The sequence below is a fragment of the Temnothorax longispinosus genome, chromosome 4 (genome assembly GCF_030848805.1).
Source record: "Temnothorax longispinosus isolate EJ_2023e chromosome 4, Tlon_JGU_v1, whole genome shotgun sequence".
NCBI classification, from domain to species: Eukaryota; Metazoa; Arthropoda; class Insecta; order Hymenoptera; family Formicidae; genus Temnothorax; species Temnothorax longispinosus.
Genome location: NC_092361.1, coordinates 12,705,702 through 12,733,427, shown reverse-complemented (window position 1 = coordinate 12,733,427; position 27,726 = coordinate 12,705,702). Strand labels below are relative to the sequence as shown.

General features: G+C 35.0%; 6 protein-coding genes across 15 annotated transcripts; 2 read left to right on the top strand and 4 right to left on the bottom strand.

Moving 5' to 3' along the window:
* Positions 1–142: 142 nt before the first annotated feature.
* On the top strand, positions 143–10,295 carry Arv1 (ACAT-related protein required for viability 1). 7 transcript variants are annotated; one of them, XM_071777220.1, is made up of 6 exons: positions 2,582–2,717; positions 3,467–3,661; positions 8,191–8,396; positions 9,058–9,164; positions 9,226–9,745; positions 9,886–10,295. In XM_071777220.1, exons 4-6 carry the CDS (start codon positions 9,081–9,083, stop codon positions 10,008–10,010), a joined length of 729 nt encoding a protein of 242 aa, XP_071633321.1. In that variant the 5' UTR covers positions 2,582–2,717; positions 3,467–3,661; positions 8,191–8,396; positions 9,058–9,080; the 3' UTR covers positions 10,011–10,295. The 7 variants fall into 7 exon arrangements, with proteins under 7 accessions (XP_071633324.1, XP_071633321.1, XP_071633325.1 ...); XM_071777224.1 differs by having other exon boundaries at positions 2,582–2,699; positions 8,191–9,164; XM_071777221.1 differs by lacking the exon at positions 8,191–8,396.
* On the bottom strand, positions 1,496–6,884 carry LOC139812420 (1,5-anhydro-D-fructose reductase). The gene is made up of 4 exons (XM_071777217.1): positions 6,475–6,884; positions 5,146–5,313; positions 2,368–2,721; positions 1,496–2,260 (listed from the first exon to the last, which is right to left on the bottom strand). Exons 1-4 carry the CDS (start codon positions 6,544–6,546, stop codon positions 1,886–1,888), a joined length of 969 nt encoding a protein of 322 aa, XP_071633318.1. The 5' UTR covers positions 6,547–6,884; the 3' UTR covers positions 1,496–1,885.
* Wdr37 (WD repeat domain 37) lies at positions 9,772–13,507 on the bottom strand. The gene is made up of 6 exons (XM_071777215.1): positions 13,274–13,507; positions 12,496–12,912; positions 12,286–12,411; positions 10,874–11,636; positions 10,511–10,757; positions 9,772–10,170 (listed from the first exon to the last, which is right to left on the bottom strand). The coding sequence occupies exons 2-6, from the start codon at positions 12,770–12,772 to the stop codon at positions 10,048–10,050; spliced, it is 1,536 nt and encodes a 511-aa protein (XP_071633316.1). The 5' UTR covers positions 12,773–12,912; positions 13,274–13,507; the 3' UTR covers positions 9,772–10,047.
* Positions 13,508–14,686: 1,179 nt separating this feature from the next.
* LOC139811800 (DNA replication licensing factor Mcm5) lies at positions 14,687–18,342 on the top strand. The gene is made up of 8 exons (XM_071776212.1): positions 14,687–15,142; positions 15,219–15,474; positions 15,688–15,860; positions 15,931–16,265; positions 16,359–16,705; positions 16,817–17,250; positions 17,342–17,613; positions 17,843–18,342. The coding sequence occupies exons 1-8, from the start codon at positions 14,991–14,993 to the stop codon at positions 18,070–18,072; spliced, it is 2,199 nt and encodes a 732-aa protein (XP_071632313.1). The 5' UTR covers positions 14,687–14,990; the 3' UTR covers positions 18,073–18,342.
* LOC139811802 (aldo-keto reductase family 1 member A1) lies at positions 16,296–20,005 on the bottom strand. Of its 4 annotated transcripts, none has more exons than XR_011731744.1 (9): positions 19,687–20,005; positions 19,396–19,560; positions 19,065–19,268; positions 18,867–18,983; positions 18,365–18,759; positions 18,009–18,251; positions 17,859–17,935; positions 17,458–17,618; positions 16,296–16,703 (listed from the first exon to the last, which is right to left on the bottom strand). XR_011731744.1 is itself a non-coding variant. In XM_071776215.1 (6 exons), exons 1-6 carry the CDS (start codon positions 19,747–19,749, stop codon positions 18,206–18,208), a joined length of 990 nt encoding a protein of 329 aa, XP_071632316.1. In that variant the 5' UTR covers positions 19,750–20,005; the 3' UTR covers positions 17,651–18,205. The 4 variants fall into 4 exon arrangements, 1 of the variants encoding a protein (XP_071632316.1); XR_011731746.1 differs by having other exon boundaries at positions 16,296–16,682; XR_011731745.1 differs by lacking the exon at positions 17,859–17,935.
* Positions 20,006–20,718: 713 nt separating this feature from the next.
* Positions 20,719–27,588, bottom strand: Gcn2 (eukaryotic translation initiation factor 2 alpha kinase Gcn2). The gene is made up of 14 exons (XM_071776200.1): positions 27,358–27,588; positions 27,026–27,145; positions 26,763–26,932; positions 26,418–26,679; positions 25,788–26,339; positions 25,324–25,698; positions 24,697–25,236; positions 24,386–24,543; positions 23,763–24,211; positions 23,425–23,701; positions 22,822–23,338; positions 22,135–22,617; positions 21,120–22,018; positions 20,719–21,025 (listed from the first exon to the last, which is right to left on the bottom strand). Exons 2-14 carry the CDS (start codon positions 27,080–27,082, stop codon positions 20,899–20,901), a joined length of 4,866 nt encoding a protein of 1,621 aa, XP_071632301.1. The 5' UTR covers positions 27,083–27,145; positions 27,358–27,588; the 3' UTR covers positions 20,719–20,898.
* Between the last annotated feature and the right edge of the window lie 138 nt (positions 27,589–27,726).

Genomic DNA, 27,726 nt, shown 5'->3' with positions numbered 1-27,726 from the left:
ACATTTCGAATTATTTCTAGCTGTTGTGTAAGACGACTTGTCCTTGGTTGAATTTAACAATGTGTTGCCATAATCTTGTCATGAAAGTTAAAATGTGCAAAGAAAAAAATATATACTGACATATTAAAAATAACTATTCCTATATAACTTATAGTATTATATAATACTAAAAATTCCTTTTCTAAAAATTAAAAAAAAATCTGATATTGGCTCGAGCATGCGCGCACTGCCACTACGATTCTAACCTCATCTAACCTATAATTCACACAGCATGACACAGTGCACAGTGTGTCAAACGTGGACCTTCCTAAAAGAAATAGGCAAATTGATATAAGTAGTAGTACATTTTGTTTTGCGTCGTGTGAAAATTAACGATTACGCTGCTAGTTCCTATGTATGTAAATGGATAAAAGAAAGATACAAAGAAAATAAGAATTTCCTCCTAAATGGAAAAATAAAATAAAAGTGTCAAAAAACCTAAAACACATATTTGATGGCACGGTATTTATACTTAATAAAAAAAGTGCGTCAAATTGTATAAAGGTCTTGTTCAAGAGTCTTTTGCGTCAGATAATCTGAAAGCAGGATTGAAGGCCCTTCATTTTACAGCCAGTTGGAGTAACCAAAAAAACTACATCAAACAGTTCTAATAAGGTTGACAATATTCCCACAGGAGCAAAAAAAAACCGAAAAAAGACCTGATGACACATAAATAAAAAAATCTGTAAGTTTACATTCTATATTCTATAAATTGACGTACGCTTTGTATATACAATATGATAACAATTTGTAAAATACAGGTACTATGACAATTAATAGTTTGAGGCATTGCGATATATTTCTCACTGAAATTTCACACATTTTTATGCGGAGAAATCTTGTCGAATTTAACACTAACATTTAGAAATAAATGTTCAAATTTAGATATTTTTATTTAACGCTAAATTCCCTGTAAAAAAAATATAATAATTGTTTTTATTTGAATACTCGTGCGCTATGTTTACTTAGAATTCGTCAACGTATGTGAAATGTGTGTGTGCGTGTGCGTGTGCGTGTGCGCGTGTGCGTGCGCGTGTGAAATGTGTTCCGCTTCACTCCGTTTCGATGAATTGTGCATATTTATGCAAATTGTGAACGTTAAATATAATCGATGTCTCCGATCCACTTCAATATAATAAAAGTAAAAAGGAAGAAAAAAAATTTAATATAACAAAAAGTGAAGAGAAACGGCAGTCACGAAAAGAACGAAAATGGCTTGAAATGATTGAGGTGAAAGTAGGTTACGTGAAAGCACCTTACATTTTCAGATATATCTCTTAAAATGCCTTGACATCTTTATAGCTAATTGCTTGTATATTGCATAGAAAATTTTATGCGACGATATAAATGAAAATTTATTAGCATTATATATGTATAAGTTTAACTTTTAGTAGAAAAAACTTTATGACAAGAAACTTTATACATGGCAAAAGGATCTTTATAGAAATTGATTCAATTCGTCTAATTGTATTGCTTTTATTATCTATAAAATGATTTGTTTGACAATACAGTAAGAATTACAGCAGTAAGAGCGAGACATATATCCTTGAGCCCAATAAGGTATTAGAAATTCACATAAAGATAGCAGCAGTTATAATTAATTATTTACTAGATTAGAATAAATCAAGTTTTACATAAAAAAATAACAATATTTAAATAGCCATGTAACGTAAGAAAGAAACAAAATGTGGCAGAAACAAAATTACAACAAACGTCGATTATTTATTGGATTCTGATAGTTTTACATGGAATAACAATCTTTAAACTGTTATATAATACAAATAACAACAACGAGAGGTAAAGATGAATAGACGTAGCATAGAAGAGATAAAATCAAAACGTAATCTTAGAAAGGAAATTCCCGGTGCTTTGAGACACCCTTAAAAAAACTGAAATCGCATATACGTGCGGATTCTCCCATGTCAAGAGCATTTAACTTGTCGACATCTTTAGCTTCGAGTTCCCAATCGAATAATTCAAAGTTCTCTTTAATTCTTGACGGATTGATGCTTTTCGGTATGGCTGCTATACCTTTTTGAATGATACATTTGAGTAATATTTGAGCGGAAGTCTTTTCGTATTTTTCTGCAATTTCTAACACAGTAACATTTTGCAATAAGTTCGGCACAGCGTCTCCCTTTCCGATTTTTTCGACTAATCCACGTGAACCCAAAGGAGAGTACGCCGTTACGCTGATGTCGTTATTTTGACAAAACTTCACCTGACACAAAAAGAATATCAACATAGGTATACTTTCAGTTTTATAAAGCGATATGTATCTAGAGTCTAGACATGAACGAATGGGACATTTGTAAAGTAAAAATTTACCAATTCCTTCTGTTGAAAATACACATGCAATTCAATCTGTAAATTTGAAATGGGCAATTTGGCGTTATTCAAAATTCTTTGTATTTGGGCAATGTTGAAGTTTGACAATCCAATCGCTTTTGTACGTCCCTCCAACACTTGCTTCTCCATTACCGGCCAAATTTGCAAATGATCCGTACTTGGATCAATTTTGATTTCTCCTTTCTCATTAAAGGGATGTAACACTTCTCCAGCATCTTCGAAAGCAAATGGAGTATGCACCAAATATAAATCGAGATAACTCAATTGCAAGTTAGAAAGTGATTTCTTGAGCCACTTTTCTATGTCTCCAGGTCGGTTACCACTCGCAGGTACCTAGATATTAAGCATAATATAAATATGAACATACAAAACGAATGATATATTGTTATCTCAATATAAATTTCCCCTTAAAGCTTTTAAAGAAGGTTTAAAAAAGTAGAAACTTGCACATTGCTTTCTCATAGTCTTTAAGTGTGCAAGTAGAAACTTGCACATTTGCTTCCTCATAGTTTTTAAGTGGGCAAGTAGAAACTTGCACATTGCTTCCTCATAGTTTTTAAATATGCAAATTATAAATTTGAACATTACTTTCTCACAATTTTCAAGTATGCAAATTATAAATTTGTACGTTGCTCAACCAACATTTTATTTCGCTCATAAAGCTTCCTCTATAAGGAAATTTATTAATTTCCTTAGCCAAATTTATAATTTGCATACTTGAAAATTGTGAGGAAGTAATGTCCAAATTTATAATTTACACACTTAAAAACTATGAGGAAACAATGTGCAAGTTTCTACTTGCCCGCTTAAAAATTATGAGGAAGCAATGTGCAAGTTTCTATTTTCACACTTATGAGGAAGCAATGTGCAAGTTTCTACACGGAGAGAATTTTCTCTTAAAGTTTACCCTGAAATCATGGTAGTTGTGGGACATGTACCACCAAGAATTTTATACGAGCTATTCTCTGGTTAATATCCACCATAATAAAAAATATTAATATCTATTACATTAAAATATAAAATATGTTTGATTAATTTTACTGAAATATATGTGGAAAATTTCAATAATTTTTTAAAGGAGGGATTGTAAAAGTGACCGTTTTGTGCCCCGATGGGAAACCTATGAAACATTTTTTTCCATCTTATTTGAGGTTGAAATAAGAAGGAAATAATGGTCATTTACTCAGGAAACTACGGGAAATATTTTAAAATCTATAATAAATGTGTTTAAAACGTCTGTTAAAATAACTGTGTTTGAGCGGTTTAATAAAAGGTGAAACGTTTTAAAACAAGCACTACATTTCCATTTAATGAATTTTGCATCATGAAATTGCATACAAATGCCGTACATATAACACAAGCCCGTGCACAATTGCTCATATACGCTTATCATATGTAAATACATTCATATATACATATATATCTTTGTCAATATTTTCCTTACTTTTGTTTTCCCAAGTTTGTAGTGAATTTAAGGGTAAAATATAACAAAAAATTCTCCGTATACTTGCACACCTTTTTTTTATTATGATAAGCTTTATTGCGACTAATATCTGTTATACTATTACAAAAATCAATTAAATAATATAATTAATGTTTTTACTAAAGTAATCCCTACTAATTGCACATATATTTCTTAATTTTTCCATTTTTTTTTATTTTTTTATTTATACATTAATTTTTTATTTTTACTTTAAAATAATTTTCTAAATACCTATATAAAAATTATTGGCAATTTTTCTAATTCTATTATATTCTTCAGTCTTTTCTACCCCTATTTTATATATAATTTTAGTTCATTAGTTCTTGAGCTATAACCGTTTGAAGTTATAAAGAATCCGTACATAGGAAGCAAAATGATCATGTCCCGATCTTGGCTTAATTGTCTGGATCATGCCCCGATCTTGACTTAATTGTTTGGATCATACCGATCTTAGATCATGATCCGATCTAGACAATTAAGCCAAGAATATAATAAAACTATAAATAGCCCGATATTTCAAAAATTGCCACACATATTTCTAAAAAAATTATGGACCTTTGATCGCGTATAAAAATGGATCTAATCAACCAAATCTTAAAGAATTATATATGAAATAGGGGTAGAAAAAACTGAAGAATTTAATAGAATTAGAAATAGATCGATATCTCAAATATTGAGAAAGCTACAGCGTAAAACACGCTTTTCTAAAAAATGAAAATTCCCTTAAAATCTATACCGCGGTCGACGGATTTTAAGAAAATTAGAGAAGAACATACTTTCTATGATACTCTATTTGTGTGCAAAATTTCAACCCGATATCTAAAAAATTGTAGAAGTGTACAAAAAAATCCGTACACACACACACACACACACACATTTCCGGACATTTTCTACTAATATGATTTCTCGACATTTTGGAACATTCTATTTCCATCAAAATCTCGAAAAAATTTTTTTTCACCATCACAAAGCTTCCTCTATGAGGAAGCAAAAGTTGCAAGTTATAGAGCATGGCCTTAGAAACAATTTGTACATTTTAATGTGGATCAGATATATATATATATATATATATATATATATATATATATATATATATGAATAATAACGAACAGAGATAAGCTCGAATTATCATTAAAATATGTATAATGTGCTGTAGTAGCTCATGCAGTTGAGTGTATGCTAATATACGCACAAGTTTTTCGATTTATTATTCTTGCATATAGATATTAGTATTCATATTGTGCTTAAAATAAATATGGAAATTTGAGTGTTACCTTCGTCACGATAAACAAGTCAGATCGTTTGATTCTACCAGAATCCAACCATTTTTTCAGGACTTTACCAATAATGTGTTCGTTTTCATATACCGTAGCTGTATCTATGTGCCTATACCCTGCTTTTAAAGCTGCATTCAGAGCTGCTTCTAGTTCCTCCCCGCTTGCCTGTATTGTAAACATATACCTTTTTTAATATACAGGGTGTCCGAAAAATCGCCTACTCCACTTCGGGAGGTGATTCGGGACCCAAAAACAAGCAAAAAAGTTCATACAAACATAGGTCCGGAAATGAGCCGTTTCCAAGTTATAGCCACTTTTATGTTCAAAAATCGTAAATTTTTATTTTCAATTTTTTTTAATTACAATTACCAAATTCTCTCAAGTTTCTGTCTACATTTCGAAAAGACGCTATTCCCGGTACATCTCGATTTGGAAAAAACTGGATGTCTAATCTTCTTGCCTCGGCAGCATTACTTTGAGCAAGACCATACATAAGATGCATATCAGCTAATTCATTAAAACTTAAACGATCCATTGATGAATACGGAAAAATTAGATACAACCTAAAAGTAAGGTGTTGTTAAATAATAATTTGAAACTTATTGAAAAGCCGTGATTTACTTACTGATTTTGAATAGGCGTGAAAACAACTGATTTTGAATAGCCGTGAAAACAACTGATTTTGAATAGCCGTGAAAACAACTGATTTCAAGTAGCCGTGAAAACAACTGATTTCTTTTAAAAATAATGTAATCGTATTTACAAATATTGAAAAATTGAAAAAAAATAAAAAAATTAAAAATATTTAAAAATAAAAATTTTTAATTTAAGAAATAATTAAGAAAGAGGGATGCCAAGCGGATTCTAAATTACGATTTTTGAACATAAAAGTGGCTATAACTCGGAAACGGCTCATTTCCGGACCTATGTTTGTATGAACTTTTTTGCTTGTTTTTGGGTCCCGAATCACCTCCCAAAGTGGAGTAGGCGATTTTTCGGACACCCTGTATACTAGAACGCTACAAGCGCGTACTACGCGCGCGCCATTTAGTAAAAAGTTTTTCGAAATTGACAGCCACAGAAGCAACACAAGTGAAACACGCCGCGATGCAAAATTTGAGACAACCAATCAGCATCGCGGAAAAGAGGCCTCAATTCTTTGATACAAATGAAATTCACTCAGTTAACATGCCATTTTTAGAGAGTCAGTCATCAAATAAAAAATATATTTGTTATAAATATATAAGTCGCATATTAAAATATAATATAAATATAAATTTCACCTGGAGTTTTTATATAATACAAGCTGGTTCTTTATAAACTTACGTTCCAAGTTCCAAATCCCAAAATAGGCATTAATTGCCCTGTTGGCAGAGATATACTTGAATCTTGTACCATATTCGATGTGCCTTCTAACAATGTAGAAAGTCGACTGTATGACTGTATGTTTTAAAATGGCATGTGACCCTATTTATGATACCCCACCATTCTTTTCCATGTTCCCCACTACCTTTTTCTTCTCACTTACCTGTTATCAACAACTTTGTAGACTTCTATATAAAGGGTCTATACTACTGTCGAGTGACTTACGAGTAGAATTTTAAGAAAATTCTGTGACCTAAAAATTTCTAAAAATCTGAAACTTTGCAGATATAAAATATGTATGAACCTAATCACATAATATTTTTCGGTTGATAAACGGGTCTAAGGATGAAAATACCCCTTCAGAATAATGACTTTTTATATTTTTGTTAATATCTTAGAAACTGTAAGAGATATAAAAAAAATATTAAATATAAAAGAGAGGAGTTTATGATTTTTTTATGGTCTACAATATAAAAAATTTAAAAAATTTTGTTAACGTTTTTCCCGCCATCTTTTCAATTTATGAAATTTTTATTGGTCGATAGTAATAAATGTCTCATAAGCCTTTTATATCAATTAAAGTATTAGAGATTATAATTTTTTAAAACGTAAAAATAATTCTTAATGTCCGAAAACACATTGAAGTATTCTAAAAATACAACAAGCAATTCGACGTAAAAATAAGTAGTGTTAACATTTATTTGATGTACAATACCTATAAATAATATAATATAAAGTAATGCGAAATTAGCACATGATTTCCATAGCGCGCAAATGTTTATCTTTTCGAGCATGTTATGCAACTATGACAAAACTGATTAAGGAAATGATGGGAGAAACAATAAAAAAAATGTTTCTTAAATCTTTTATCATATTGTAGGCTAAGAAAAAACTATAAACTGTTGTATTTAATATTTTTGCAACATCTCTTACAGTTTCTGAGATATTAATAAAAATATTATGTCAGGTTTTTTTTTGAAGGAATATTTTCATCCTTAGAACCGTCAGTCAAAACAGAAAACTGCTACGTAATTAAGTTCACTTGTACTTTATTCCGCAAAGTTCCAGTTTATCTGTAAAATTTCAGATTTTTAATCATTTTTAGGATTCCGAATCTCCCTTGTCAGATATGATTGGTGCAAATATTATAAATTGCCTGTGGAAAGACAAGAAGTTATAGGCATACCTACACAGGATAAAAAATAAGAATGTAGAGGATAAAAACAGAAAAGTTCAAAATTTTAGGAGTATCTATATAGTATATATTCATAAAGAAAAATAGAAAGTACGCTCTTCTTCTCTCCTCTCTTTTCTCTCTCTCTCTCTTTCGAAGTCTTTTATAACATCCTATATATATATATCTATATAACTATTTTTCTGCTATTTAATTAATATTGTATGTTTTAAATGCTTAAATACGAAGCCAGAATAAAAACAGTAGTCATATCAAATCTACTTCAACATTCAACATCCCATTTTGTATTAATATTATAGAAAAGCTTATATTAATATTTCATAATATTTAATAAACAAAAAATTGTGATGATTTGCTATGTCTATTAATAACAATCAATATAAATTTAAATATCTGATATGATATTTGTCTAACAATGAGATATAGTTACTACTTATATATCTATCTCCACCTTCTACTTATCAATTTTTCTATCTTTATAGATGTTATTGATGTTAGTAATCCAGTAGCGGGATTATATATGTAACTCCTTAAACGACAGTTTCGGTATCGTTGCGGAGGTATTATACATATATGGTAAAAAAGCTGCGCAACGCGCGCGATACCGAAACTATCGTTAAGGAGTTACAGAATTCCGCCTCAGGTAATCTATGTGTAGAAGTCTGTAACACTATTTAATAGTACTATTGTAAGTATTTTTATATTCCTGTAATCACTTAACCGATCAATTTAAGGCTAACTCTTCCTTTGCGAATGTAATTTTTTTCGTCAATAGGCACATTGAATGCGTTATGCGAGTGATGTAATATTTCTACTTAATTCCGAGAATTTGTGTTGTAAATGTAAAAAAAAATTAAAATGAAATAAAATTAATAGAATTAAATAAAGGATTTCGAAGAAATTTATCTCTTGACATGAGAAATCGTTAGAGAAAGGGTTTATCTCTGAGTCAATATTTGCTGAACCTCGATATGCAGAAAGTACGAGAAATTGCCGATATAATGAAAGGCAGATCCCAAAGTTTCTCTTTAGATGTTATATATATATATATATATATATATATATATATATATATATATATATATATATATATAATGCAGAGTACATATTTTGTTAGCCCCTAAATGCCAAGTGTCTCATATGTTTCGTGCACTTTAATTTTAATCCTCTTAGATTGCATGGAAATGTGTCTAAACAGTATAATAATAGATGTTAAGCGTTCCAACATACGCGTATAAGTGACTATATTTGCTTATTTTTAAAACTGTTAGTGTCATTTCTATAAATTCACATACATAAATATTAAAAATATATATTTACTAACTATTCATTACTGATTATTATTTCAGATAATAATTGACTGCATCTATAAATGTATATTTGCATAAATTGTGGAGCTGAATGCAAAGAGCTTTTTAGGAGATACTGCCCCAGTGTCCTTAAAATTTTAAAATGTGTAAGTAAAACGTAAAACTATGTGCTTATATTACGCATTGCTTAATTTTGCATTATTTTAGGAGAAATGTGGATTATTAGCTGACAAATATATCGAATATGATCCTGTTATAGTTTTTGTAGACTTGATTCTGATAGAAAAATCAGCTTACAGACATCTTTTGTATAACAGTAATTTTAAATCATATTGGAAGCTGGGTATAATATTATGGCTAACCGAATCGTTCAGGGCTTGGTCTTTCTGTGACATAAACGAGACAGAATTACCTGCATCAGAAGTGGATTTAGTTCGTGATGATGCATTACAAGATCATTGCAATTTTTACAATTTGCTGATACACACAGCGCTCGCCTTTGCAGCATTTATTTGTACAGTTATTATAGTGACTGAATTAAAATGGTTTATCATTGGTAAAAAACCATACAAATATAGCATAAAAGATTTAAGTCGCGCTCTAATTGTCGGAGGCTGTGGTAAATTATTGGGATTTCTGGGAATAGTGTGGCGGCACATAGCCTCGGGTCCGTATTACCTTCTTATTCAAGGTTACACCGTTTTATGTCTCTTAACTGCATACTCAGGTAAGAATCCATTTAACAACGTATACTTACATAAGACATTTATAGTTTTATTGCAACTTCAAAATTCACATTCTATTTATAATTTATCTTTGATCAATTACTTAATAATACATACATTTTGGTATTTTTTTCTATCGCAGTTGTCTGCAAGAGTGGAAGGGGAGGATCTTTAATTGGATTAATTGCTGGATTTTTACTGTATGGCTATATATGTACTTCCATTTCTAGATTGCACCTAAATATTCCCAATATCACACTAACATGACATAAAATACCTGATAAAACCACACAGTTTGTGATATTTAAGCATCTTTAACGGGAAGAACACTCCAACCTAATACTAGTCTATCAAAACCACAAGAAAATAAATTACACACACTGTTATCTTCCAACCAAGCGACAGAACACACCATTCTACGATGGCCCTGCAAATGTAATTGTTATTTTTTAATAAGATATTCTTGTAATATATGTACATAGATATATATAGAATTAAAGAATTTTGAGTATTATTTTTGCATATTGATATAATGTGAAATAGCAAAATATATTTGAAGTTTATTACTTTTTATAATAGTGTTTAAATATCTAAGATTATTTATAATAACTGCATGACTTTTTCTAGTCCCAGCAGTTTCAAAGTCTCCTTTTACTTGTTATTAGTGTTATTACAGATAATATGTATTAATAAAACGTTATATTATTTAGTTGATTAATTAAAAAGAGAAATTTCCATAATAATTATAATATGTAATGTTTTCTCACCTGTCTACTGGTTCTAGGTAACCTTGCCAAACGTTGACCACTTAGATCAAATAAACGTATTTGTCTATTGTCATGTGGTATTGCCACTATCCCGGTACTAGAAACTGATAGTCTATTAGCAGCACTATCCCCACGTATTGTTGCTAACGGACTACGTATATTACGCAATTCCCATACTTTTACACTTCTGTCATCTGAGCCAGATACAATTTTATCTTCCCTTGTAAAGACTGCAGACGTTACCGTTCTGTGAGAGACACGCTAGGTATTAATCTTATACATTTAATGTTATATGAAGAATAGATAGATACTAAATATTAATTAGAAAAAAACTACTGTTATTGCTAATCTCAGTGCACGTACTCTGTATGACCTTGAAATACCGAAACCGAGTGTATTGGTTCTCTAAAATCCCATAATCGGAATGTATTGTCTCTGCTGGACGTGACGCATAATTTTTGCGTATGATGCGTCGACACGTGAGTCAATTCTTGATCGTGTCCACATAACGTGTGTATAATTTCTCCGGTTTCCGTGTCATACAAGTTTGCTGTTCTATCCCAAGAAGCTGTAACTAACTGTTCAGCACCAGAAAGCCAATCTGCAGCCATTACAACGTTTGTATGACCCAAAAGTTCGCGTATCGGCGTCCTTAGAGTCGGGGGGTCGTCTTGCTCATCATTATTACTGATTAGATTATTAGCGGTAGATCGTTCAGAACCGGCTACTGGAATTTCTTCTAATGATGTTACTCTTTTCGGCATATCCCAATCGACGGCTGCCTGCCACACGTGAGCGGAACAGTCGCCACTCGCTGATAAAGCCAATTCTCTATTTGGATGAAATCGAACCGAGTTCACGGATCCATTGTGACCGATATATTGTAATAGACATCGGCTGTTATCTGTTGTCCATATACGCGCTGTATGATCGGCAGAAGCAGTTGCTATAATGGGTTGACCTGATCTGCCTACGGATACCTCCCACACACCATCTCGATGACCTACGTACTCTCTTTGCATAGTGCATGTCATAGACGGAGTTTTAAAGCTCGATACTATTTTACTTGTCTGTGCTTTTAACTTGTGAGAAGTTTTAATCTTTTGCGCCGAGTTTGCACCCATTGCTAAAAACATAAAGAAGATTATTACAATCCAAGGGAACTAAATAATAACATAATAGTGTTATTATTAAATTTAAAAAAATGATTACCATATACTAGCTATTTTATTTTTTTTGTATCATTCTTATAAAATCTCCTGGAATAGATGGATAGAGGGAAAATATAAATGTCATAAAATTATATAATAGATATTATAAACAGGGATATTATATACAAGGGTATGTATAAGCTATATATATATAATATATACACACACAACAATAATATATATATACACCCACATACCACATATATACATAATATATATATATATATAATATATATATATATATATATATATATAATACACACACACACACACACACACACAAAGCACTTAAAAAGAAGATTGAGAATTTAGAGAAGTTGAATACTTACGGAACTGAATAAAAAATACATAGAAGTTGACTTTATCAGAAATGAAAATAATTTAGGAAAATAATTTCTAATATATAGTTTAATCAATATTATTATGTGACTATTATATATTTATAATAGTCCTCTAAAAGTATAGTACTCTGAACTATTTTTTTGTAACTCCTTATATAATACACAAATTAAAATGCATTTCTATGTGTAACATTGACATTAATAATATTAAAATCAGTCTTACATTTCTGCTTGGATAGATTTTTCGTTTCTGGGTAATCCGTAAGATCTCCAGGAGGTAAACTGCGCTCGCCCGATCCATAACACTCTCTCTCGAGTCTGTCATTTAGGATGTCAATCTTCTCCTGCACTATAATGAGAAACGCAACAACTTCAATATGTATATCAAATCATGATGAATTAAATAAAACAGAAAATAAATAGAGATATTTACATCCAAGATTTTCCGTGTATAACATTTCAAATTCTTTTTCGATTTGCTGAAAGAGATCATACAAACGGCATCGCAGGGCCGGTGGAATAGGGCTGTCCTCTAACTCGGAACGGAAGGTGACATAGTGCAACGCGGTGGGTTGCAGTGGGGTCGAACCACTCTGACTCTGTTGCGATTGTAGTTCTGTGTCAGTACTACTTTGCACACGAGGTATAGAGATCCTCTTAGCCTTGCCACTGGATTTACTTCCAGCTGTGGCTGGCGGTTCGCCGGGCATGACTCGTCACTTAACAAAAATGACATAAACAACAGACGAGTATGTCCCAGTGATTTGTCCCCACGGCATACATCGCCAATCACTCCGACTTTAGCGCAGGATTTCGGCCTGCATTATTGATCACGCATATCGTACACAACCTATCAACATAATATATCAATTAGAAGCATGATCAGTAAATGTCGGATAATATTCTCGGCCCTCCGTTAAATCCAGTTAAATCGGCTGCCGCCGATCACGAAACACAACAGACGTAAACGTCGGACCTTTGATATGGGAGGGCGCAAATGGAAAAACGCGATGTCAGACAGCTGTGAAAAAAATTTGGCGGTACATTTAAAAACACCTTGCACGAATCTGAGGCCGATGATCTATGGATGACAGACATTAAAAATGTGATCGGGCCACGGGAAAACAATGAAATACCAGATTTGCCTTCGAAGATCATTAAAGGTTTCTCGCGATTGATCGTCGTTTAGACTGACAAGCATGTTTCCGTACCATTTTGCAAATGCAATCTCTGACGCTGATCCTCTCTCACGTCGCGCTTCTCCGAGCGATACCATCACGTTGACTGCTTCCGAGATCACCAAATCGCGTCTTTTTCACGCCAGCGACGTTATCGAATGAAAATTTGCGTTCGCAGCGTTACATTTAATTTTTCTCAATACGGCACGTCTTCCTTCTCCTCGTCGATACCGAGCACCATGTTTATTGCGTTCTACAGGAGACGGTAGACGCGCAGAACTGTTATGACGAAGCGGACAGATTGGGCGCGTTCAGCAGAACAAACCGCTCAGTAGCAATCGAACGTGATTGGCTCTTACTTTTAGACCCAACAAATCAACGTAGCGTGTTAATAAGAGAACACTCAACAGTTGTGTCTGCTGAACGCGGCCTAGCAGACCAAGCCGCTCAGTAGCAGTCGAACGTGATTGGCTCTTACTTTTAGAACCAACCAATCAACGCAGCGTGTTGATAAGACGAACTCAACAGTTGTGTCTGCTGAACGCGGCTATTGAGTCTTACTTTTAGAACCAACCAATCAACGCAGAGTGTTGATAAGACGAACTAAACAGTTGTGTCTGCTGAACGCAGCCATATTGACAGATATGGTAGCGTAGACATAACGCCTGCGCACAATAGAGAGCACATATAGATAATTTAATTTATGGCGTTTTCGATTCACTACTCGACCCGACTCGGGTCGCATCAATGGACGTGGAATACATACATATCTATGTATGTATTTCACGTCAATGATGCTAGAGTCCTGTATACATGATGCGACCCCAAGGCTGCGTTCCGATATTCACTGTCAGTACTGAAAATCTATAGTGTACGTTACGTAAACTATAGATTTTCAGTACTTGCAGTGAATATCGGAACGCAGCCCAAGTAAGACGTAAGCAGTAAAGTTATTGACTAATGGGATTTTTGCAATTCAAGAATAATCGACTACGGTTGGTCAATAGCTTACTGCTTACGTCTTATACTTCTTATGCTAGGTCTACAATGCGAGTCGTAAGAATTGACCAATCACAATCGAATTTGAGAAGAATAATCGACTGTGATTGGTCAATTCTTACGACTCACGACTTTACGACTCGCATTGTAGACTTAGCATTACGTCTTACGTAAGGACGTCATTACGTCTTAATGCTAAGTCTACAATGCGAGTCGTAAAGTCGTAAGTCGTAAAAATTGACCTATCACAGTCGATTATTCTCCTCAAATTCGATTGTGATTGGTCAATTCTTACGACTCACGACTTTACGACTCGCATTGTAGACCTATTGTTGACCATTGTAGACGACGCTTAAAGCTGGATTTTCACGAGCCGCTGAAACCGACCGTTCGAGCGACAAAACGGATCACGTGACGTTTGTTGTACCATACAAACGATACAAACGTCGTCATGTGATCCGTTTTGTCGCTCGAACGGTCGGTTTCAGCGGCTCGTGAAAATCCAGCTTTAAGGTTATCTGCATCGGCTTTAAAAACTGTTAAAAACATCTCGAGGAGTCGAGAATCGAGAGTTTCCCGCCGAAACGGATTTTAGCGGCATTTTGGCCGTTGCTGACCGGAAAGGAAACAGTTGCGCCAATAATTAGAAGAAGAAGAGGATTTTAGCGGCGTGACGTGCTGGTTGATAGTTGATTTACCAATTACCTTTATTTGGTCTTTTAAACAAAAGTAGCCGGTTTGCTCGCGCGAGATGGAGGGCTTTGACGATCCGGGCGTGTTCTTCTCTGACAACTTCGCGGTGGACGAGGATCACGAAAATCGCGTGAATCTCCAACAGTCGAAGAAGAAATTCAAGGAATTCATCCGACAGTTTCACGAGGGTAACTTCAACTATAAATACCGGTAATAAGAAACATCGATTTACTTCGCATATCCGTGATTATGTCCGATAATTCAGTATCGTTTTTAATTTCTTCAGGGATACTTTAAAGCGCAATTACAATCTCGGCCAATATTGGCTAGAGATCAATCTCGAGGATTTAGCAGCTTTCGACGAGTCGCTCGCGGAAAAGATTCAAAAGCTCCCGACAGAATACGTATCCGTTCTGGAGGAGGCTGCGAAGGATGTCGCAGATGAGCTTACAGCACCACGACCTGAGGGCGAGGAGAAGATGGAAGATATTCAGGTGTTGCTGTGTTCAGACGCTCATCCGAGCTCGCTGAGGGGAATGAAGGTGATACCACAATTATCACGATGCATAAAAACGAGTTCACAGTTCACAAGTTTACACACGCATAAAGTTACACTATCATAAATTTACAGGATGTCAAATTCTTTATGTAATCAGCATTTGTTTGTCATGTAAAATTGTCCTCTAAACTTGTTAGACCAAGCAAATATACAAAACGTTTAGATATATGAGTTCTTATAATTGTTTCACTTTCAGCCAGATATTGTTTCCAAGCTCGTCAAGATTCCTGGTATAATTGTGTCCGCATCTGGCATTAGATCAAAGGCAACAAAGATTGCGATACAGTGTCGTTCTTGCAAAGTCACTCAAGTAAATATTCCTATCAAGCCGGGTCTGGAGGGATATACGCTACCCAGAAAATGTTCTACGTAAGCCTCTTTTCATAAATACTTGATTGTTCATTTTATAAGGTATTGCTCAAATAATTTTTGTTATTAGGGAGCAAGCTGGTCGTCCAAAATGTCCTCTGGATCCTTTCTTTATAATGCCGGATAAATGTCACTGCGTAGACTTTCAAGTGTTGAAGCTTCAGGAATTGCCAGATCACATACCACAGGGCGAAATGCCCAGACATTTGCAGATATATTGTGATCGGTATTTATGTGACAGAGTTGTGCCTGGCAATAGAGTTTTGATTCTCGGGATATATTCTATTAAAAAGGTGTCTAAGGCCGGTGGTAAGGGTGCAGGCAGAGAGAAGGCGTTAGTAGGCGTTCGAGCTCCATATATTCGCGTTCTTGGTATCTCTGTGGATGGAGAAAATACCAACATAGGTACTGGCACATTAATACAAAAACGAAACGTTGCTGAAAAGTATCAATTAGTGATCTGTTTATTTATTTCTCTTTTCTGTGTTTCCTATGTAGGAACTCAGCCACCCGTTACATCCGAAGAAGAAGATCTTTTCATTCGTTTAGCGGCAGATCCTAATCTGTACGAGAGAATTGCGAAGAGCATAGCTCCCAGTATTTTCGGTGCAATAGACATCAAGAAAGCTATCGCGTGTTTACTATTTGGTGGGTCGAGAAAACTAATGCCGGATGGTTTATGCAGGAGAGGCGACATTAATATTTTAATGCTGGGTGATCCGGGTACCGCTAAGTCGCAGTTGTTGAAATTTGTAGAGAGAGTCGCTCCCATAGCTGTTTATACATCAGGAAAAGGTAGTTCCGCAGCTGGTTTGACAGCGTCTGTATCGAGAGATCCAGTAACTGTAAGTCACATTCTCGTTAAGAAATACTTTCTGTTATAATTTTTGTAATTAATTTAAATAAGTAAATTTATCTTAATTTAAAAAAATATATATACACGATACATATTTTAGAGGAATTTCGTCATGGAAGGTGGAGCAATGGTTCTCGCGGATGGTGGAGTTGTTTGCATAGACGAATTCGACAAAATGAAGGAGGATGATCGAGTGGCGATACACGAAGCTATGGAGCAACAAACAATCTCTATAGCGAAGGCGGGAATAACGACAACTCTGAATACACGATGTTCCGTTTTAGCGGCGGCGAATTCGGTCTTCGGCCGCTGGGACGATATAAAGGGAGAAGAGAATATAGATTTTATGCCGACAATCTTGTCACGTTTCGATATGATATTTATTGTTAAAGATGAGCATGAACACAACAGGGATATAACTCTAGCTAAACACATTATGAACATTCACTGTAATGCTGGTCAGATCACAGAACAATCGGTAGAGGGAGAAATTCCTGTGCACATTCTCAGAAAATATATTAACTATTGTAGAACGTAAGTTTACCGTATCTTATTGCACATAACGTATACATCTCGTAAAATCCAACATGTTTTTTTTTTTTTTTTTTTTTTTTCTATATCATAGGCGTTGCGGCCCTAGACTCAGTGCAGAAGCAGGGGAGAAATTAAAAAATCGTTACGTAATGATGCGAGCTGGTACAAGAGAACATGAGAAAGATTCTGAAAAAAGATCATCGATACCTATAACAGTCCGGCAGCTTGAAGCGGTTATACGAATCTCCGAAGCTTTGGCCAAAATGCAATTACAACCCTTCGCTACTGAACTCCACGTTAACGAAGCTTTAAGGCTCTTTCAAGTGTCTACATTAGAAGCTGCAATGTCTGGATCGTTAGCAGGTACACTGCAAATTAATAAATATATAAAACACTAAAATTGCTAAACAAATATCGTTTAATCTTCTTTGGATCACGTATACTTAGTCACATAAAATATAAAAATTACATTAAAGATATACATTGCAATATTTTATATATTTCAAGTGGTACATTATATTTGATATACACAGCCAAAGAAAATACTTTGCACATACAAAGATCATAACTTTGTAACATAATTTATTATCAGGGGCAGAAGGATTTACCTCAGAAGAGGATCATGAGATGTTATCTCGCATTGAAAAGCAATTGAAGAATAGATTTCCTATTGGACATCAAGTATCTGAGCAAAATATAGTGAAAGATTTTCTTAAGCAGTCATTTCCAGAACGTGCTATTCACAAAGTTATACATACAATGATACGCCGCGGTGAACTTCAGCATCGTTTGCAGCGGAAAATGTTGTATAGGCTGCATTGAAGAACAACAGAAATTTCGCCGATGTATAATTACATAATACGTATAACGTATCGTGCTCGTTTGGTATGCTAATTGTAATATGTCTTTCTCAACTATTTTGATACAAACTAATGACTTGCGCGTTAATTTACGATTATGGAAGTTCATTTTTAAATGGATAATGTGGGTGATTTTGAATTCTGAAATAGATATAATAATCATATGTAAGTAAATTTTACATGAAATATATCATTTTTATAAAATAAAGTTCTGAATACATTTACAGCGAAATAGTATCTATTCTCTAACTTACCCTTTAAAAAATAAGAAATTAAAAATTCTTCCATTAGCACCTTTATCTAAGGTATTTAAGACTTTCATATTCTCCTCTGTTAAGGCAAAATCGAATAAATCGATATTCGACTTGATTCTTTCGGAAGACGAACTCTTTGGGATAATTACAACACCTAGTTGTAGTAAATGACGCAATAAAACTTGGGCTGCTGTCTTTTTATGCTCCCCAGCAATATTTTGAATAATCGGATGATTTAACAAGTCGGGAAATGCGTCTGAAGTGTAGTTATATTTCGTTTGAAAGTGCGTCTTTGCAGCTGGAGAGCCCAATGGACTATAACCCGTTACAACAATATTGTGCTTCTTGCACAATTCTCGAATTGATATCTGCTGCATATAAGCATGCAACTCTACCTAAAAAATTTTAAACGTTATCTCGTTTATATTATCGACGAGGATTAAATTATATAATTATTTATCTATAACAGATAAATTTACATAGCAATTAATGAATAATTTACCTGCAGATTACTTGGCTTAATTTGTGCATTTTTCCAAATTGTCGAAATCTGTTCTTCGTTGAAGTTGCTTAAACCTATAGATCTGGTACGTCCCGATTTAACTTGTTTCTCCATCTCCTACAAAATAATCCTGATCTCTCAGAGATCTCTTTTATATTATAGTAATGTGTTATATGATTCTCTAATGTGATTCCATACTTTCCACACCAAGACAGGATCTGTATTAAAGTCGAGTATGTAATTTCCATCTTCATTCGTCGCTGCCGTGCACGTATTTTCATCTAATTTAAATGCGAAGGGCATGTGAACAAGGTACATATCTAAGTAATCCAATCCAAGCTTCTCCAACGACAATTTAATGAACTTTTCTACGTCGGATGGTCGATTGCCAAAATGGGGTAACTAAAAGCATTAAAAGATTCTTTAAATACAGTTGTTTGAAGGACAGCAATTATATAACACTTGTAATCATTAAGTAGTAAATTGCGACAGTAATTAGTCGCTGTATTGAATTCATACAGTACACTACCTTCGTCGTGATAAAAAGTTCTTCTCTAGTACCACCTTTCTCAATCCATTTTTTCAAAGCTCTGCCGATCGCATCCTCGTTATTATAATTTGCTGCTGTATCAATATGCCTGTAACCATACTCTAAAGCAGTGCTCACGACAGTTTCAATCTCATCTGGTTTAGCCTGGAAACAGTTTTACACCCCTTACCAGATTGTTTCATACATGTACAATTGATAATCATGACATAAAAAATATGTGATCGATGAGATATATTATTATCGCAGAGCATTCTAATATTATTTTATCACCTGCCACGTTCCCAGTCCCACTGTGGGCATATCATATCCTGACAGCAATCGTACAGAATGCATGTTAGATTCTCATCAATATTGCATTACAACTAAATGTAGCACAGCTGTCACATTAAATGTGTTAAAGCAGCATTGCTATTTGGAAGCAAGTAGGTCCACGTTTAAGTTCGCAATATCGTATTAATTTCAGGTCAGGTTTCGAGTACGAGATTAATGTGGTGGTGGCGATACACTTGGAGAGGCCGTTTCTAAAGTTAGAATAGCTGCACACTAACAAACACGCGAGCCTCTAACGTCGCCGCGCATCGTAATCGCAGTCATATATATCGTTTCAAAGTCGTATTGATTCGAGAAGGAGGGTTGCGCCGCGGATAATTGATTTTAACGAGAACGTGTGCTATTTCAAGGAGAAATGAAATTAAAAGGGCACTGTCACGATGAGTAACATCAGAAATTTTTATATAAAAAATGCAATTGGCTTCTGTACTATATTTTGTAACCAGTAACTGAATAATTCAGACCTACAGCTTACGTGAACACGTCTCCTATTGTTCACGTCGTAAGTCGTAAATAATATCGTTCAACTTTCAAGATTTATTTCCTCAAGATTGGCTGATTGACATTCTACGAAACAAACTAAAACAAACGACACTGTGAAATTAAACGTTGAAAATGTGAAGATAAAAAGGTATGTTGTATGTATAAATGTAACACTTGTAAAACATAACACAAGCTGCAATATAATTGCGGTATGTAATTGCATTCAAGCACTTTACAAATCAAGCGGGTAAAATTTTGAGTAGAAAGAACTACTCTTGTGCCATGAGTTTAATCTTAGAATTTATTTTTTTACATAAACAAAAGCATATATATTTAGAGAAATCAATTACGCCGTATACGAAATACGTATATATTTTGAATATATTTTAATATTGCAATAAAAGTTGAAAAAAACATGTATAATGTTAAAATAAACACGCTTAATTAACACTGGTTTTGTATTGAAATCTATTTTAGAGCGTTTATGTCTTGGTTTCATTTTCTTTTTATTAAATGTTGATATTTAAAAATATATAATGCAGTACAAAAAATGCTTAAGTATCTAATATCTTGTACGTTGATCATCTATATTAACATACATCCCAATCACTCATTATTGATTCCACATGGTTGTTACGAAAATATATTCTTCGGCTTCGATAATATCACTTATATCAAAGTCATGTGTCTACTGTCTATCAGACTGTAAAGTATTTCTACAGGTTTGGACTTCTCATTTCGTAATTCCTTCATTTCGTCGCATATTTGCTTGATATATTTCTTGTGCCGCGGATGCCTAGAAAAAAAAACGATATAATTAACATTATTGTCATTAGTATAGTTTATTCATTATTTTCATACATTAAATAAATGTAATTCGTGATACGTACTTATCTATCACAATCTGAATGCTTTTTTGAAACGCTTGTTCTTCCTCGTCGATTTCCAGAAAACTGATTATTGTTCTTATAACAGACATTTCCAGAAAGACTGCGAAGATTTCTACAGGAACTTTATGTGATATTCTTTGTAAGTAGGACGACATTTGTGCTAATATGCTTATCTTAAAATTTCTCCTGCCACTTCCGGACAGTTTGTCTCGCTCAGAAAGAATGAAATTAATGTTAATGTTAACCGGATTGCTGGGCGCTACCGATATATCGTTATTTGCGCTCACTTTACTTTCAGATCTATTCAAGATCGGCAACGCCGTTTCCGACTGTCGTTGCAAGTATTCAACAATGTCCTGTATAGTATTCCATTTCTTCTCTTGAAATCTGTCTCTTTCCCACGTTTGCACTCTTAAAGTACCATTTCTTAATAATACTATATGACTTATAGAATTTTCTTGGCAGTATTCTAATATCTCTTCCATAGTACACAGATCTAATATCGTGATCTTCAATCCTAATGACCAGATTTCTCGTAATACGTTAATCATGTCCTTTTCTCTTCTTCCTTCGCTCTCTAAACTTCCCTCACAGCAGATAGCCACGTCAATACCCCATTTACTTTCGCCATTCTCATATGCCTCGCCAACAGCGGACACCAATTTATCCAACGATATGCTAATACCAGCACCATATTGTTTTGTTTCCTTACTGGCCATTCCGGTGCGCTCTAGAACTTTTCTAAATGATACCAGCATTTTATCGTATCGCCCACCCGCGGCTATGATATCCTGACCGCCTCGTCTCCGTCTATGCTTTAGCTCGCAAGTTATTTGATATATCACACCACTGTATTGTTGTACATTATATGTTAATAAAGGTACGACAGTAATAGGCCACTGTAACAAGATAAAAAAAAGAATAAGAATGGATATAAAACATCTATGGATATATAAACATCTTACGCAAATTATATAAATATATACATATGTATACATATATATTATAATATTACCTTAACACCCAAACCTTCTACATTAGATATTACAGTCTCTATATCTTTCAAACCTTCCTTGGCTAGAGCAGCGGCATCTCCTTTTCTCTTCGTTATTGTCCTTAGGACACTGGCGATTTTTGCAACGGAGCTTTCCGTTTCGAGCAAATTAAAAAGCGTTTCCATAGCTTGATCGGTAAGGCATAAGCTTATCAAGTGTGTTTGGACCTGGAACTTAGTTAACTTTCCGTCGCGGGCATCCTGCAGTATGGAATATATGTCCTGATACTTGTCCTTTTCTACGCCGCAATACATTAGCACAGCTTCCAATAGCGACGTGTGATTTAAGCGCACAGTGAAATTATGTTCCCGGATCTGCGGTAGCTCGTTAAAAATCTCCCATATGATGAAGATCAATTCAGCCTCTGTCATTAAATTATTATCTACAGGACTAATAATGTCGAAAGCACATTCGTACAATTCCCTTGGATGAAATCCTCGAGCCTACGGTAATTACGATATGAACAGATATTAATTTACAATTATTATATACAAGGTATTTGGTTTTGTTACTTTCATTCACAGATATAATGTATGTATATTTTCGATAATTGTCTCAGAGTGAATTTTACGTTCAACCAGCTAAAGATGTGAATCTTACTTACAATAGAAATTACTTAATGCGTCATCTTGACACTCAATACATACTTTTTTATCTCTGAATACGCGTTCAATAGCGTATCTTCGAATGTGCGAAATATTATTCCATACAACGTATCGAGCGAAAGGAATGCGAAGATCATGAGGTATAGAAACTATACTGCCAGTACGAGTCATCAATTTCACGCTAGATTCGGTAAAGTTAGAATGCTGAACGGATTTAGGCATTAACAACGGGGTCGCGAGGTATATTCCGCCGTGTTTTTGAAATATCTCAACGATTTTTTGCTTTACACTCTCTTGCAGAAACTGCTTTTTCGAGCAGAGAACACTTGGCGTTCCTCTAGCAGGTAAATTCATGTCATAAGTAATATCTTCTGCTGGTGTAACCTCTTGCGTGAAGCACGATGCCACTAAATATCTGTATGCTTTACTTTGACTATTGGATAACGTGTGGCGCATCACTTCTTGCAATTCCGGCTCTTCTAATGGCGGCGGCAAGTGTGTGGAAGAGAGCAATTCCTGAGCAGTAGGACGTTGACTTGGATCGTGATTCAGCAGCCAACTAACACGGAGTTTAACATCATTACTTCATATTTCAGATAACTCAGAATAATATAACATGTAAAATGTAAAATTGTTATTTTTTACCGTATAATATGAACTTGAGATGGCATATCTGTTTCTGGTACATCGGGAGGAAAAACGATTTCTTTCGAGCGCAAGTTCAATAGAATCTTGACACGCTCCATTCCGGTAGTTAGCGGTTTGTACGTCATTTCGAAAAAGATGATTCCCAAGCTGTAAATATCCACTTTTTGATTGTAAATTGCTTTGGCAGTTTTCGCAGAAAGTTCAGGAGCTACATATAGAGCTGTACCAACTTGACCAGTAAGAGATCCCAATTCTTCTATGTCAAAACTTCCACCTAGATATAAAGGACACAGCTGATATAATTTGGTACGTGGCATATAACTATGTATTCGTACCTTTCTCAAATTGTGACTCTTTATCGGTATCGATGGTCGGAACTAACGATGACAATATATTAGTCGTGGCCAATCCAAAATCTCCTATCTTGACGTGGTCGTTACTGTCGAGAAAGATGTTTACAGGTTTCAAGTCTCTATGTATCATACCCTGCTGATGAATATGCGCCAGACCTTCTACGATTTCTCGAAATAGTCTCCAGTAACGTTCTTCATCTTCGTACAAGCCATTATCTATGGCAGTTCTTAACGTGCTTTTCTCACAGAATTCCATTTGTATATACATAAACTGTATTTCTTTTACCGTTATATCTTCGTTACAGGTTTCATCTTTATCTTTAACGTCGTTGTTCGAAACGTCCGATGTTACTGCGGACTTTTGTGATATATCATCATCTCTTTCAAATTCAATGCTATCGGAAGACTCGATACGCAGTAAAGTTCGCATTCTGTGAAAGAGAAAATATAGATTAGCTTTTTTAACATCAAGTTTTTCTTCATATAACATACCTCCATCTTTTTGCGAATTAAATATGAAATCGAATTATATAACGATAATAAGTTGAATAAAAATATTAAATATTACAAGATGTCCAATATTTAAAAAAAGACAATTATCTTACGATAGAAACGCGCAGTGTTCCTCACTATCAGAATCAGTCGAGGCGTCACTGTTCTCATCGTCACTATCGGCCACATTCGCCCGAGATTCATATGATATATTCCACTCAACGTCGCGTAACGGTGGAGCAAACTTTTCTATCTCATCACTTTCCAGTTGCTAAAATTCACGTCATGTATTTATACTGCACAAAAGTCTGATTACAATTAGGAATTCCAATTAAATTTCTAATATATTTAGTTCAACTATAAAATAGAATGTTGTTACAGCTCTTCCTGTTGCGAGCGATGTTATCATGAATAATATATTTACATTAACTATATCTGCTTTGTCCTGCGTGGTGGTCGTTTTATCTGAAGATGTAGTAATCGGCGTGAACTGACTATGCCTGACTGAATCGTCCAGGGTGGCACTCTCGATCCACGAATTATAATAACGTACTACATTCTCGTGATTCATTCTAGAGAGCAATTTTACTTCGCGCGTTATTTTCTTGTTCAGCTGTTTTTTCTTTGGATTTAATTCTATGCGTTTGATAGCGTAGATACCGCCGTCTAATTTATTTCTCACTTTTAGAACGTCGCCGAAGGCCCCTTTTCCCAACCATTTCAAGACTTCAAATTCGTTCTGTATTCGTGATTGTCTACCCAGCGACGGCAAATACAACTGAATATCGATATCCGGTTCTTCCGGCTCTAAATTCTTCTCTTTCTCATCGTGATCCGGTATAGAAGGCGATAAACCTCGTTCTAACGGTATTCTTATGAAACCATGTTGTTGCAGTTGTTCCGCAGACCAACGCATTCTCTCATCGTCGATGAGACATTTTGAAATAAAGTCCCTCAAGTAAAGCTGAAAAAATTATTTAACTTAAGATGGGCGTGTCTATCATTGGCGCTTTATGGACAAAAAAACATGCTACACACAAAGAACATCTACCTGTGGGATTGTTGTTAGATCGATTTCTTCCCCGGATATGATAGTCCCTTTTAATAATGAAAGCAATAATATCCCATATCTATATACGTCTGCCTTTTTACCACCTCGGCCTTGAATTGTTGGAAAATCGTGTTCAGTCTTTGCTAAGGAATTTGAATGATACATATCTGACAATCTCTTATCTAAAGAGTAGTCGGATAATCTTACAACACCCGTGTGGTCTATATAAATGCTGGTGTCACGTAAATCTTTATGCACTACATTATTCTCATGAAGATATCGCAACGCCTCAATGATACCCGTTGCCAAATGTCTCAACATGTCGACGTCGACTGGAATGTTTTCCATCAGGAAGAACGAGCACGTAGTTCCAATCTACTTTTACAGACAACCGATATCATAAACGAAAACCATTCTCAATCTTATCAAGTATTGACATTCCAAAGAGATATGTGTTTACATACCACGAACTCTTGAAGCACGTAAATCACCACGCTATTGTTGTTTTTCAAATATTTCATGTTTAAGTAATGTACAAGATTTGGATGATGCAGTTTGTACAAGTGATTTAGCTCTTGCTCCAAACTGGCAATCTGTTTCATGGCGTGCTGTATATCGATGGTTTCTTGAGTAGAGCAACTACCGTTTGCTATCGCGCATTTCAACGTCCATTCCGTGATAGCCAATAGTTCTCCGGTGATCGTATCCACGCCAGCGTACACTACGGAACCCTTCGTGCTGTGTCCCAAGCATTTCCCCCGGTGCACTAGTCTCTCGCCTTTATTACTGTCAAATTCGATGGACTTGATACCTCTATGCTCGCACAATGACCCTTCGGAACTTTCCGACGTGCTGACACATCGACGCCTGAAACGACTCGTCCCTCGCTCGTGCGGAGACGACGGTATAGATCGAAAGATAGTGTCAGAATCTGTGGTCAGTCTAATCGTTTCCTTCCGATTACGCATCTCAGCCTTCAGGGCTTCCTGACGTTTTTGTATGGCATCTTGCAGCACCTAGCAAAATATCCACGATAACAATAAAGCTACGTAATGTACAATCGAAATATATAGTGCAAATGTATTAAATCAAACCTGTCTTTCTTTATCCTCTTTCATTTGCTTCTCTTGCATCTCATACTGTTCCCTTTCCTGATTTCTCAATACCATTTCCTCATAAAAACTGCTATAACCCGGTTTATTATGCTTGTGCAGGTATTTCTGAACATGTTGACAAAACTCAAAAATCATAACTTCCCCCTTCAACTTTTGTGCCAAGTTTTCGAGCTCTGATGATAAAACTGCAACTTGTTGATGAGACAAACCTCTGCTGTCTTGTAGCTGAATTGTCGGTACTCTAAAATAAATCATGATAAATCATATACAGTAGATATTATGAAACAAAGATGCTAAGAATGTATTAGAAGATGTAAAACTTACTCATCAGGATATTTGTCACTGCATATAATGTGCAAATCTATCTGCGCATAGACCTCCGCTGGTCCGGACATGCCTTTCTGCGGCGTCAAGGTAATAACGATATCTAAAGGTTGCCATTTTTTCTTATTTTTATTCTTTCTCAAGTCACGCAATTCATCCCCAAAGATGGACTGTTATAAACGACAAAGTAGGATTATTAAGAGAGGTAATAACACAGGGAACCGTGAACTTTTTGATCGTGCCTATGTAGCGTGTCGCAATACCTTTAAGACTTCCAATTCATTCTGCTGTCGGTCCTTACACGATTCAACCTGAGACATCTTGCCACGCTGCTATTCGCCCATCGCACACAGATTAGCGAGTTGAAAGTGAAACGGAGTAACCTGAAAGGAGGAAAGTCGCAAGGGCTTAATTTCACGCGTGTACGATTTTAGTGTTGTATCTCGAAGATAAATTCAATAAAAACGCGGCGTCTCAGCGTTGTTTGAGACTGATGTGTACAAACGTGTACTACACGTGTACACGTAAACTACATGCGTATTTCGGTAAACGAGTGGATGAACGTCGCGAGGAAAGAAACCGGTAGTCTGTTCACCTGGACTCGCCATACAAGACTACATCGCGATACTCGACGCTCGCCTCGGGAATATCAGATTCAACAGCTCCGGAGCCCGCTCTAACCGCACTTTGTGATTTGTCGCAGAACATCGGAGCAATATACAGACAAGTGGAAGAACAGAAACAACTTTTTTTCGATGAATTTTAGAACGCAACTTTATTATTCTCCTTAAATTCGACTGTGATTAGTCTTCTTGCGACTCACGACTTTGCGACTCGCATTGTAGACCTAGCATTAATACTGGGTCTACAATGCGAAATGCGAGTCGCAAAGTCGTGAGTCGCAAGAATTGACCAATGACAGTCGAATTTGAGGAGAATAATCGACTGTGATTGGTCAATTCTT